The sequence below is a fragment of the Oncorhynchus mykiss genome, chromosome 18, assembly GCF_013265735.2.
Source record: "Oncorhynchus mykiss isolate Arlee chromosome 18, USDA_OmykA_1.1, whole genome shotgun sequence".
Lineage (NCBI taxonomy): Eukaryota > Metazoa > Chordata > Actinopteri > Salmoniformes > Salmonidae > Oncorhynchus > Oncorhynchus mykiss.
This window is the reverse complement of record NC_048582.1, coordinates 56,606,979-56,621,455: the sequence shown is the minus strand read 5'-3', so window position 1 is coordinate 56,621,455 and position 14,477 is coordinate 56,606,979. Positions and strand designations below refer to the sequence as shown.

At 42.7% G+C, this 14,477-nt stretch overlaps 1 protein-coding gene across 6 annotated transcripts in view; it reads right to left on the bottom strand.

Moving 5' to 3' along the window:
• LOC110496558 (collagen alpha-1(XVI) chain) overlaps window positions 1-14,477 on the bottom strand; it is a 134,745-nt gene that overhangs the window by 82,649 nt on the left and 37,619 nt on the right. For all 6 annotated transcript variants that reach the window (XM_036953310.1, XM_036953307.1, XM_036953311.1 and 3 more), the window contains exons 3-4: window positions 6,970-7,038; window positions 6,702-6,819 (exon numbers count right to left, since the gene is read on the bottom strand). In XM_036953310.1, coding sequence (XP_036809205.1) covers window positions 6,702-6,819; window positions 6,970-7,038 — 187 coding nt within the window. The remainder of the gene's footprint in view (window positions 1-6,701; window positions 6,820-6,969; window positions 7,039-14,477) is intronic.

Here is a 14,477-nt window from a genome sequence, read left to right as displayed (position 1 = left end):
TGTTCAATTATTTAATTTGAATGATTACATATTGGCATATGAAGGCCACAGGACTGAGAATGGATGAATGCAACAACCATGTCTCTCTAACAAATACAGTCATGGGTGGTAAATCTACAATTTACTTGAAAGGCAAGGCACTCTGGGAAATATGTAAATAATGTTTTACACCAAGCAGTGTGATAATGTATCACCAAAAAGTCTGGACCCATATAGACACTGGACCGGTGTTAAATTTAACACTGGAGAATTTGCTGTATACTATAAGATTAGTGACACCCGGAATAACTGTATTTTGATCCACAATACAACATAATCAAACGCAAAAAAGAGAAAGAAAATGTACAGACTCTCTCTTCTCTTCATCGTATTGGTATCATGCCATACAAAACAGCCTGAGGATACAAAAGTTTGGGGTCACCTAGAAATGTCCAACGTGCCATTGGAACACAGGAGTGATGGTTGCTGATAATGGGCCTCTGTACGCCTATGTAGATATTCCATAAAATAAATAAAATAAAAAACATTTCCAGCTACAATAGTCATTTACAACATTAACAATGTCTACACTGTATTTCTGATCAATTTGATTTATTTTAATGGAAAAAAAAATAGCTTTTCTTTCAAAAACAAGGACATTTCGTGGCTTTCAAAGCATTTGACTCCTGACCTGCTAATTTCTGTTTGTCATATTTCCAGAGTCACTCGAGACGCTGTGACACACAATATATGTGACAATATTATGTGGCACCTTGAGAACACAACGTCTGCTCTAAAACAACTTAGAGGGGGTGATATATTGAGTTATCAAGCCAGAAATCCCAACAAAATACTGCAGCGTGATATACACTTGGCAGCTCCTGGGGCACTTTCATGGTTTATCAGACTGGAGAAGGAAAGAGAGGGAACATTCACCAGACTGAACACTAACAACTCTGAACCACAAGAGACAGAATGTTTAAAAAGACAGTATGACACGGTGGTCTTAATCAGGTCCTCTACATAGTCTGACAATGGTGAACAAAAAATGGATAAAAACCTTTAAACACCCGCCATATTATTAGAACTAACTTAAAAATGATTAAGGTAAATGGTATTAAAAGTAACATATGATGTTAAAACGGCTGTCACTTTTATATGCGTTTGCTCCAGGAATCCCAAACCACCTACTGCTATTGTTAATGTGACTGCAACAGTTTTGTGTTACTGCTGGAGGAAAATATGTGGTATTCTGGTCTTCTGCTAAAACAATCAGAAAGTAAGCAGCTCTATGTGTTCAGGGTGAAATTTCTACTGATCTTGGGTCAGTTTTGCAAGGTTAGGATTGTGGGAGGGGAAGCTGAATGAATAGTCACAGCAAAAATTGGTTTCACAGACATACTGTCAGTTCAACCATCACCCACCTCCATTCACCAACATACTAAGTGGTGATTTAAAAAAATAGCTGAAGTAAGAGAGATGAATGAAGAGACAAATGAAGAGAAGGAGGAAGAGAGAGAGAGAGAGAGAGAGAGAAGGGGGGTTGAGAGCAAGAGATAGAGGAGGTAGTGAGAGAGCGAGAGAGAGCATTCTGGAATATCCAAGGCCAGAGGTCATCTGCCTTTCCTTCTTCTTTGCAGATCGTCTCAAGCTCTGTCAGGTTGGATGGGGAGCGTTGCTGCACAGCTATTTTCAGGTCTCTCCAGAGATGTTCGAACGGGTTCAGGTCCGGGCTGTGGCTGGGTCACCCAAGGACATTCAGAGACTTGCCCTGAAGCTCCTCATGCGTTGTCTTGGTTGTGTGTTTAGGGTCAGTGTCCTCTTGCAAGGTGAACCTTTAGCCCAGTCTGTGGCCCAGAGAGCTCTGGAGCAGGTTTTCATCAAGGATTTCTCTGTACTTTACTCAGTTCATCTTTGCCTCAATACTGGCTAGTCTCCCAGTTCCTGTAGCTGAAAAACACCCCCACAGCATGATGCAGCTTTGCATTCAAGCCAGTCTTGGTTTCATCAGACCAGAGAATCTCGTCTCTCAAAATCTGAGAGTCTTTAATTGCCTTTTGGCAAACTCCAAGAGGGCTGTTATGTAACTTTTACTGAGGAGTGGCTTCCATCTGGCCACTCTACCATAAAGCCCTGATTGGTGGAGTGCTGCAAAGATGGTTGTCCTTCTGGAAGGTTCTCCTATCTACACAGAGGAATTCTAGAGCTCTGTCAGTGACCATCTGGTTTTTGGTCACCTCCCTGATCAAGGCCCTTCTCCCCCAATTGCTCAGTTTGGCCGGGCGGCCAGCTCTAGTCTTGGTGGTTCAAAACGTATTCCTTTTAAGAATGACGGAGGCCACTGTGTTCTTGGGGACCGTCAATGCTGCAGACATTTTTTTGGTACCCTTCCCCAGATCTGTGCCTCGACAAAATCCTGTCTCGGCGCTCAATGGACAATTCCTTTTACCTCGTGGCTTGGTTTTTGATCTGACATGCACTGTCAACTGTGGGACCTTATATAGACAGATATGTGCCTTTCCAAATCATGTCAAATCAATTTAATTTACCACAGGTAGACTCCAATAAAGTTGGAGAAAGGATGATCAATGGAAACAGGATGCACCTGAGCTCAATTTCGTGTCTCATAGCAAGTATTTTTGTTTTTATTTTTTATAAATTTGCAAACATTTCTAAATACCTGTTTAGGCTTTGTCATTATGGGGTATTGTGTGTAGATTGCTAAGGATTTGTATTTATTTAATACATTTTAGAATAAGGCTATAACACAACAAAATGTAGAAAAAGTCAAGGGGTCTGAATGTGTTCTGAAGACACCCCCACTAGATTGCGCTACTTTAAAGAAGACAGCTTCTCCATCCTGGAAGGAGAAATCAATCATTTCCAAGCCCAGGGACATGTACTAGTGTGTGTCGACCTAAATGCCAGAACTGGACAAGAACCTGACAACCTCAGCACACAGGGGGACAAACACCTAACAGGAGGAGACAGCATTCCCTCCTCCATATGCTCTCCTAGGCAAAACTACGACAACATAACCAACAAAAACAGGTCACAACTCCTACAGGTCTGTCGCACGATGGGAATGTACATAGTCAATGGTAGGCTTCGAGGGGACTCCTACGGTATGTACACATATAGCCTATCACTTGGCATTAGTAATGTAGACTACTTTATCACTGACCTCAAACAAGAGTCTCTCAGAATGTTCACAGTTAGCCCACTGACACCCCAATCACAGCAAAATCCCAGTCTACTTGAACAGAGTAATACTCAATCATGAGGCATCAAAGCCAAAGGAACTGAATAATATTAATAAATGCTATAGCTAGAAGGAAAGTAGTGTGGAAACCTACATTTTTTTTTTTTTAAATCAATACCTTTTAGACAACTTCCTGGACCAAACTTTCACTCTAATAGTGATGGTGTAAACTTGGCAGTAGAAAACATAAACAGTATATTTGACCTCTCAGCTTCCCTCTCATATAACAATGACAAATTATTTTTTATATTTTTTATTTCACCTTTATTTAACCAGGTAGGCTAGTTGAGAACACCTTTATTTAACCAGGTAGGCTAGTTGAGAACAAGTTCTCATTTGCAACTGCGACCTGGCCAAGATAAAGCATAGCAGTGTGAACAGACAACACAGAGTTACACATGGAGTAAACAATTAACAAGTCAATAACACAGTAGAAAAAAAAGAGAGTCTATATACATTGTGTGCAAAAGGCATGAGGAGGTAGGCGAATAATTACAATTTTGCAGAGTAACACTGGAGTGATAAATGATCAGATTGTCATGTACAGGTAGAGATATTGGTGTGCAAAAGAGCAGAAAAGTAAATAACTAAAAACAGTATGGGGATGAGGTAGGTAAAAATGGGTGGACTATTTACCGATAGATTATGTACAGCTGCAGCGATCGGTTAGCTGCTCAGATAGCAGATGTTTGAAGTTGGTGAGGGAGATAAAAGTCTCCAACTTCAGTGATTTTTGCAATTCGTTCCAGTCACAGGCAGCAGAGAACTGGTACGAAAGGCGGCCAAATGAGGTGTTGGCTTTAGGGATGATCAGTGAGATACACCTGCTGGAGCGCGTTCTACGGGTGGGTGTTGCCATCGTGACCAGTGAACTGAGATAAGGCAGAACTTTACCTAGCATGGACTTGTAGATGACCTGGAGCCAGTGGGTCTGGCGACGAATATGTAGCGAGGGCCAGCCGACTAGAGCATACAGGTCGCAGTGGTGGGTGGTATAAGCTGCATCCAGTTTGCTGAGTAGAGTGTTGGAAGCAATTTTGTAGATGACATCGCCAAAGTCGAGGATCGGTAGGATAGTCAGTTTTACTAGGGTAAGTTTGGCGGCGTGAGTGAAGGAGGCTTTGTTGCGGAATAGAAAGCCGACTCTAGATTTGATTTTCGAGTGGAGATGTTTGATATGAGTCTGGAAGGAGAGGTTACAGTCTAGCCAGACACCTAGGTACTTATAGATGTCCACATATTCAAGGTCGATTTGATGAAGAACGCAAAAACTTAAGAAAGAAATTGAGAAACCTATCCAACCAAAAGCATAGACACCCAGAAAACCTGAGCCTACGCCTTCACTATTGTGAATCACTAAAACAATACAGAAATACACTACGGAAAAATAAATAACAGCCTGTCAGAAATCAGCTCAATTTTATTGAAGAATCCATAGACTCTAACCACTTCTGGGAAAATTGGAAAACACTAACCAAACAACAAAACAAAGAGTTATCTATCCAAAATGGAGATGCATGGATAAACCACTTTTCCAATCTTTTTGGCCCTATATCAAAAAACAAACAGCAAAAACATATACATGATCAAATGCAAATCTTAGAATAAAATAGTAAAGACTACCAGAACCCACTGGATCCCCAATTACATTGAATGAACTACCAGGACAAAATACAAACCCTCCAGCCCAAAAAGGCCTGTGGTGTTGATGGTATCCTCAATGAAATTATCAAATATACATAACATCATCCTTATCGCTGGCATCTTCCCCAATTTTTGGAACCAAGGACGGATCACAAAAATCCACAAAAGTGGAGACAAATTTGACCCCAATAACTACCGTGGGATATGCATCAACAGCAACCTTGGTAAAATCAGACTCGTACATTTCCTCAGTGAAAACAATGTACTGAGCAAATTTCTAATTGGCTTTTTAGCCAAAGTACCGTGCGACAGACCACATATTCACCCTGCACACTAATTGACAAACAAATAAACCAAAACAAAGGCAATGTCTTCTCAAGCTTTGTTGTCTTCAAAAAAGCTTTTGACTCAATATGGCATGAAGGTCTGTTCTACAAATTGATGGAAAGCGGTGTTGGGAAAAAAACATGAAATGATCAAATCCACGTACACAAACAAAAGGTGTATGGTTAAATTTGGCAAAAAACACACATTTCATTCCACAGGGCTGTGGGGTGAAACAGGGATGCAATTTAAGCACCACCCTCTTCAAAGCACATGTCAACGAATTGGCGAGGGTACTAGAACAGTCTGCAAATCCCAGCCTCACCCTAGTAGAATGTGAAGTCAAATGTCTACTGTTTGCTGATGATCTGGTGCTTCTGTCACCAACCAAGGAGGACCTACGCAGCACCTAGATATTCTTCACAGATTCTGTCAGACCTGGGCCCTGACAGTAAATCGCAGTAAGACAAAAATAAATAATCCAAAAAAGGTCCAGTTGCCAGGACCTCAAATACAAATTCCATCAAGACACCGTTGCCCTGGAGCACACAAAAAACTACACATACCTCGGCCTTAACATCAGCGCCACAGGTAACTTCCAAAAGCTTTGAACGATCTGAGAGACAAGGCAAGACGGGCCTTCTATGCCATTAAAAGGAACATATAATTTGACATACAAATTAGGATCTGTCTAAAAATACTTGAATCGGTTACAGAACCCATAGCCCTTTATGCTTGTGAGGTCTACGATCCGCTCACCAACCAAGAATTCACAAAATGGGACAAACAACAAATTGAGATTCTGCATGTACACCTCCGTGTACAACGTAGAACACCAAATAACGCATGCAGAGCAGAATTAGGCCGATATCTGCTAATTATCAAAGTCAGAGAAAGGGAGAGAGGGGGGGGGTGTAGAGTGCTCAGAGAGAGATAGAGAGAGATAATGAGAGAGAGAGAGAGAGAGAGAGAGAGAAAGAGAGAGAATGAGAGAGAGAGGGGGGGTGTAGAGCGCTCAGTTGGAGCTTGCAACGGCAGGGTTGTGGGTTCGATTCCCACGGGGGACCCGTATGAAAAAAAGCATGAACATGTATGAATCCCTACTTTGAGTCGCTCTGGATAAGAGTGTCTGCTAAAGTACGTAAATGTATATGAGAGCGAGAGAGAGTGTGTGTGTGAGAGAGAGAGAGAGAGGGAGAGAGAGAGATATAGTAGTGATAGAGGACCTACTTTGTAGGGCCGATGAGATGGGGAGAGAGAGAGATGTAGTAGTGATAGAGGATCTACTGTGTGGGGCCGATGAGATGGGAAAATAGAGAAAGAGAGAGAAAGAGGCAGAGGGAGAGAGAGAGAGAGTCAGATAGAGAGATATAAAGAGAGAGCTAGCAGCAGTGATGAAATGGAAAAAGACAGAAGGAGAGAGGGAGACAGAGGGTGACAGACAGACAAAGAAAGAGAGTTAGTAGTGATGGAGGGAGGGAGGAGGACATACTCTGTGGGGTGGATGAGTGCTGTCTTGCCCAGTCGGAGGATAACGGGTCCTCGGGGGTTACGGATCTTCCTGACCGCTGCTGTCTTGAGCAGGGAGAAGCGCCGCACCAGATTGAAACCTGCATGAAATCCATCACCACATTAATCCTCAGGCCAGGCAGAGTAATCAATCACAGAGAGGAGCCACAGTAGATCAGACAGGATAAACAAGATGGTACTAACTGTTTTGTGTGTGTGTGCATGTGTTTGTGCGTGCGTGTATCATTTACCTGTGATGTTGTGTCTGGCCGTCTGAGGGAACTTCCAGTCATCTACCTGTTGGGAAGGGCATTGTACTTCTGGAGAGAGAGAATGAGAGAGAGGAGAGTAAGAAGGAGAGATGGACAGGACAAAAGACATGTTGTGTGAAATGCCATTCAGACAAAGGACACACAGTAACGTCAGAGTAAAATAAATAGATATGGTGATTAAGACAGACACTGTCCTTTGCTACTGTATATAAAACACTTCCCCCCCATGTACAGGTCAGCCTCAGGTCATACTGTGGAGCACACACAAAATCTGTCAGTGGATCCACTACAGGAGGCTGGTGGCACCTTAATTGGACAGGACAGGCTCATGGTAAAGGTAAGAGCGGAATAGGTGGAATGGTGGAATGGAAACCATGTGTTTGGTGCCATTCCATTGACTCTGTTCCAGCCATTATTATGAGCCGTCCTCCCCTCTGGGAGAGAGAAAGGAAGGGGGAGGGAGGGAGAGAGAGAGAGAGAGAGAGAGAGAGAGAGAGAGAGAGAGAGAGAGAGAGAGAGAGAGAGAAAGAGGCACATGTCACACATTCACACAATTGATATCCTCACCCCGTTAGCAGATGTCAAGGAGAAATGTGTTTGCTGTCATATTGTGAATCTGTAATATTGTGAGCCCCCACTACATTGTGAGCCCTGGGTACATGTTCAGGGTCTGGTAGGGGTTCAGTAACATAGTAACATGTTCTGGTTCAGGTGTGACCCACTTTGTTCCTGGGGTCTGTCCCAAATGGCACCCTATTCCATATAGTCCACTACCTGTACATGGGTCCCAGGCCAAAAGTTGTGGACTATATGAGGAAAAGGGGGCCATTTGGGACAGACACCCTAGAATGATTCTGAGAGGTATATTAATGAATGTAACCATGTAACCAACTCTAACATACCTAATTCTACTAATCAAGGTCTTGATGAGATTATTGAAGGAATGGGCTGTTTTCCTAGCTCTCTAGGACCAGGGCTGGTGACCCCCACTGTCTCCAGTCCTACCAGTGTGTTAGAACTATAAAACCTAAAGGATTGTACAAGTCTGGAGATTGATATGCCTGGAGATTGTCCAATAAATCCACACTGACACACACACACAAACACACACACACACACACACACACACACACACACACACACACACACACACACACACACACACACACACACACACACACACACACACACACACACACACACATACACACACACACACTGCAACTAGGAGGACACACATACAGTATTACTAAGTCCATGACCCTGGTGTGCAGTGCAGATGTTTCTTTTAGTATCATTGTGGGTACCAAACAATTGATTCCCATTCAAAACCTAACCCTAAAATCTAACCATTACCCTTAACCTAACCCCTAACCTAAACACCTTAACACTAACCCTAACCCTAACCCCAAACCCCAACACTAAACCCTTCCCTAAACTTAATAGTAACCCTAAACCTAAAAGATAGCCTCAGACAACAACATTGATGTATACGCTGATTTGGTGAGCGAGTTTATTAGCAAGTGCATCGGTGATGTGGTACCCACAGTGACTATTAAAACCTTCCCCAACCAGAAACCGTGGATTGATGGCAGCATTAGCGCAAAATTGAAAGTACGAACCACTGCTTTTAATCATGGCAAGGTGACCGGTAACATGACCGAATACAGACAGCGTCAGTATAGAGACAAAGTGGAGTCGCAATTCAACGGCTCAGACACGAGACGTATGTGGCAGGGTCTACAGTCAATCACGGATTATAAAAAGAAAACACGCCCCGCCGCAGACACCGACGTCTTCCTCCCAAACAAACTAAACAACTTCTTTGCTCGCTTTGAGGACAATACAGTGCCACTGACACGGCCCGTTACCAAAACCTGCGGGCTCTCCTTCACCACAGCCAATGTGAGTAAAACATTTAAACGTGTTAACCCTCGCAAGGCTGCTGGCCCAGATGGCGTCTCTAGCCGTGTTCTCAGAGCATGCGCAGACCAGCTGGCTGGTGTGTTTACGGACATATTCAATCAATCCTTATCCCAGTCTGCTGTCCCCACATGCTTTAAGAGGGCCACCATTGTTCCTGTTCGAAAGAAAGCTAAGGTAACGGAGCTAAATGACTATCGCCCCGTAGCACTCACTTCCGTCATCATGAAGTGCTTTGAGAGACTAGTCAAGGACCATATCACCTCTACCCTACCTGACACCCTAGACCCACTCCAATTTGCTTACCGCCCCAATAGGTCCACAGAAGACGCAATCGCAATCACACTGCACACTGCCCTAACCCATCTGGACAAGAGGAATACCTACGTGAGAATGCTGTTCATCGATTACAGCTCAGCATTTAACACCATAGTACCCTCTAAACTCGTCATTAAGCTCGAGAACCTTGGTCTCGACCCCTCCCTGTGCAACTGCGTCCTGGACTTTGACGGGCCGCCCCCAGGTGGTGAGGGTAGATAACAACATCTCCACCCCGCTGATCGTCAACACTGGGGCCCCACAATGGTGTGTTCTCAGCCCTCTCCTGTACTCCCTGTTCACCCAGGACTGCGTGGCCTTGCACGCCTCCAACTCAGTAATCAAGTTTGCAGATGACACTGCAGTGGTAGGCTTGAAGGCTTGATTACCAATAATGATGAGATGGCCTACAGGGAGGAGGTGAGGGCCCTCGGAGTGTGGTGTCAGGAAAATAACCTCACACTCAACGTCAACACAACAAAGGAGATGATCGTGGACTTCAGGAAACGGCAGAGGGAGCACCCCCTATCCACATCGACGGGACAGTAGTGGGGAAGGTGGAAAATTTTAAGTTCCTTGGAAAACACATCACGGAAAAACTGAAATGGTCCACCCATACAGACAGCGTGGTGAAGAAGGCACAACAGCGCATCTTCAACCTCAGGAGGCTGAAGAAATTTGGCTTGTCACCGAAAACACTAGCTAACTTTTACAGATGCACAATCAAGAGCATCCTTTCGGGCTGTATCACCGCCTGGTACGGCAACTGCTCCACCCACAACTGTAAGGCTCTCCGGGGGCAAACTACCTGCCCTCCAGGACATCTACACCTCCTGATGTCACAGGAAGGCCAAAAAGATCATCAAGGACAACAACCACCCGAGCCACTGCCTGTTCACCCCGCTATCATCCAGAAGGCGAGGTCAGTACAGGTGCATCAAAGCAGGGACCGAGAGACTGACAAACAGCTTCTATCTCAAGGCCATCAGACTGTTAAACAGCCATCACTAACATTGAGTGGCTGCTGCCAACATATTGACTCAAATCTCTAGCCACTTTATTAATAATTAATAATAATAATAATAATTGGATGTAATACATGTATCACTAGTCACTTTAAACAATGCCACTTTCTGTGTTTACATACCCTACATTACTCATCTCATATGTATATACTGTACTCTATACCATCTATTGCATCTTGCCTATGCCGCACGGCCATCACTCAACTATAAATGTATATGTACATATTCTTATTCATTCCTTTACACTTGTGTGCATAAGGTAGTTGTTGTGAAATTGTTAGATTACTTGTTAGATATTACTGCACGGTCGGAACTAGAAGCACAAGCATTTCGCTGCACTCGCATTAACATCTGCTAACCATCTGTATGGGACCAATAACATTTGATTTGAACACCTAAGCCTAAAATAGCCTTTTTCATTGTTGGGCCTTGCAAAATGTCCCCACTTGTCCGAATTGTCCTCATTTTACTATCCTTGTGATCCCCACAAGGATAATAAAACCAAACACACACACACACAGCTCCACTTCAGGGTTGAGACTGTTGGCCAGGTTGTTAAATTGAAACCAATTTAGTGCTGGAGTAAAACAGAGTGACTGGATCCAATTAGATTGGGAAGAGTAACACACAGATAGAGTGCTCTCTGTGTGTTGTGTGTGTGTGTGTGTGTGTGCGTGTGTGCGTGCGTGCGTGTGTGTGTGTGTGTGCGTGTGTTTGCGTGCGTGCGTGTGTGCGTGTGTGTGTGTGTGACAGAGTGAGAGTGAGTTGCTAGCCTGAGGGTCTGAGTTATATTCTCACCCAGGAAAGAGAAGCAGACTAAGAGGCTAAATCAAGAGATTTTTAACTTCTATCATTCTATTTGTTGACTCTATTGATCAGTAGCTGGGCCAATTGAAATGAGTTAACTCATGAACCTACTATTTATTAGAATGAATATGTCAGCCCAGTAGAGCCCCATAGTGGAGGTGTCATAATACCCATAAAACCTAGCGGTGAAAAAATTTAATGGTTCCAACCAATTTTCACAAAGTGTTTCATGTAGGCTTATCCTGGCATGACATTTTGATAACCATGTAAGTCTCTCTCAGACAAGGTGACTTTTTTTTCAATATATTTGGTTCTATTTACTCTCAGATTCTAAAATTATAATTAGCATCAAATTAAGCAGCATGCAAGACTACAAATCCCTGCAAGCGCCTGCACGCCATCTCTAGCTGACACCTTTGCTAACAGGTATTTAAAACGTGCACAAGTCAGTTCACAGAATTGCCCATTAAAGAAATGTAGCCAATTTATTCATTACTACATTTAGCTAACATTAGATAGTTAGTCCAGAGATTCTTACCTTTGCCTTGATTCTGAAGTCTCGTCCAGATAATCATGGAATTTGTAGTTCTTTCTGATAGACACATAAGCAGCTAATTATAATTTCATTTTGGGGGGTTAACACAGGTGAATATATTGATAAAAGTCACCTTGTCCTAGAGATATTTACGTGGTAATAGAAACGTAAACCTACACAAAACAGTGTTCCTAAAATCCCCTATGGGAAAAATTACTGGTGTGAAAATTATTGGAACCATTTCCCTGTTTGACCGCTAGGTGTTATGGGTATTGTGACCAATACTGTGGTACTCTATAGGGATGAATGAAACTAGAGATAAATCAGATTCAGGTTCAACAAGGTCATTCTTATTAGGGAACATCATAGGATTTTTTTTTTTTTTTTTAAATGCACAAGGTCCTCTACTCCGCCAAATAATGTACACATAAAACAGTCAACCGAATCGTTTCTAGTCATCTCTCCTCCTTCCAGGCTTTTTCTTCTCTGGACTTCATATTGCGATTGACAACTTTCATAAATTAGGTGCATTACTACCGCCACCGACCTCGTTCGTCTTTCAGGCACCCACATGGATATAACCAATGACGAGATGGCACGTGGGTACCTGCTTCTATAAGGAGACGGGAGAGGCAGGACTTGCAGTGTGATCTGCATCACAAATAGAACTGACTTCTATTTTAGCCCTTGGCAACGCAGACCTCCGTTGGCGTGAACGAGCAGTGTGGGTGCAATAATTGAATAATATAGATTTCACACGTGACGCGAGTGGTGTAGTCAGCCTGTAACCCTAATGAATATGACCCTAACCCTGACCTAACCCTAATGAATATGACCATAACCCTAACCCAACCCTAATGAATATGACCATAACCCTAACCTAACCCTAATGAATATGACCCTAAACCTAATGAATATGACCATAACCCTAACCTAACCCTAATGAATATTACCATAACCCTAACCTAACCCTAATGAATATGACCCTAAACCTAACCCTAATGAATATGACCATAACCCTAATGAATATGACCCTAACTGTCACGTCCTGACCTTAGTTCCTTTTTTATGTCTCTGTTTTAGTTTGGTCAGGGCGTGAGTTGGGGTGGGCATTCAATGTTTTTGTTCTAGGTCCACTTTTGGCCTGGTATGGTTCCCAATCAGAGGCAGCTGTCAATCGTTGTCTCCGATTGAGAACCATACTTAGGTAGCCTGTGTTCCCACTATGATTTGTGGGTAGTTGTTTTCTGTTTTGTGTATTCACCTGACAGAACTGTTTTGTTTCTTCCTTTCACTTTGTTATTTTGTTTCGTGTGTTCAGTCTAATAAATTAACATGGACACTTACGACGCTGCATATTGGTCCGATCCTTCCTACTCCTCCTCAGACGACGAAGAGATTTGTTACACTAACCATAATGAATATGACCCTAAATCTAACCCTAATGAATATGACCCAAACCCTAATGAATATGACCCTAACCCTAATGAATATGACCCTAACCCTAAACCTAATGAATATGACCCTAACCCTAATGAATATGACCCTAACCCTAACCATAATGAATATGACCCTAAATCTAACCCTAATGAATATGACCCAAACCCTAATGAATATGACCCTAACCCTAAACCTAATGAATATGACCCTAACCCTATTGAATTTAACCCTAACCCTAATGAATATGACCCTAACCTTAATGAATATGACCCTAACCCTAAACCTAACCCTAATGAATATAACCCTAATGAATATGACCCTAACCCTAATGAATATGACCCTAACGCTAATGAATATGACCCTAACCCTAAACCTAACCCTAATGAATATGACCCTAACCCTAATGAATGACCCTAACCCTAAACCTAATGAATATGACCCTAAACCTATCCCTAATGAATATGACCCTAACCCTAATGAATATGACCCTAACCCTAATGAATATGACCCTAAACCTGATGAATATGACCCTAACCCTAATAAATATGACCCTAACCCTAATGAATATGGCCCTAATCCTAAACCTAATGAATATGACCCTAAACCTAACCCTAATGAATTTGACCCTAACCCTAATGAATATGACCCTAACCATAATGAATATGACCCTAACCCTAAACCTAACCCTAATGAATATGACCCTAACCCTAATGAATATGACCCTAACCCTAAACCAAACCCTAATGAATATGACTCTAATCCTAACCCTAATAAATTTGACCCTAACCCTAAACCTAACCCTAATCAATATGACTCTAATCCTAACCCTAATAAATATGACCCTAACCCTAACCCTAATGAATATAACCCTAATGACTAAAACTCTAATCCCAACCCTAATGAATATGAACGTAATCCTAACCTGAATGAATATGATCCTAACCCAAAATAATATGGCCCTGATACACAGATACAGGCCTATATCCAGATGCATTAGGATGAAATACGTACATATAGTATATTTGTATAGTTAACTTACACAAAACAAAGGATAATGGCAGGTTCCAACTGTCAATGCTGACTGTAGAGAGTATCAAGGTGAAGTTGGAGTGTAGAGGAGAACGTATAGCAGCAGCTCTCTAATCAGTTCCTCAACACATCAGAAACACCCCATGAGGTAGTCTCTCCTCCCTACCTCCCCCTCTAACCCCTTACATCCCCTGCATACTCAGCAAGCTCTCTCACAAAGAACAAAAACTGCCTTTCAAAAAGTTCCCAGAAACACACAGACTTCATCTTTTATTGCCACTCAACATGGGCTGTTTGAAGTCAAGAGACACTTCACTCCCTCCTTAAAAAGTGCTTTCTTCTCAGCATATCCCCTCACTCTACACCCCTATCCTACCCCCTCCTACCCCCTTATGACTTTTATACAGGCA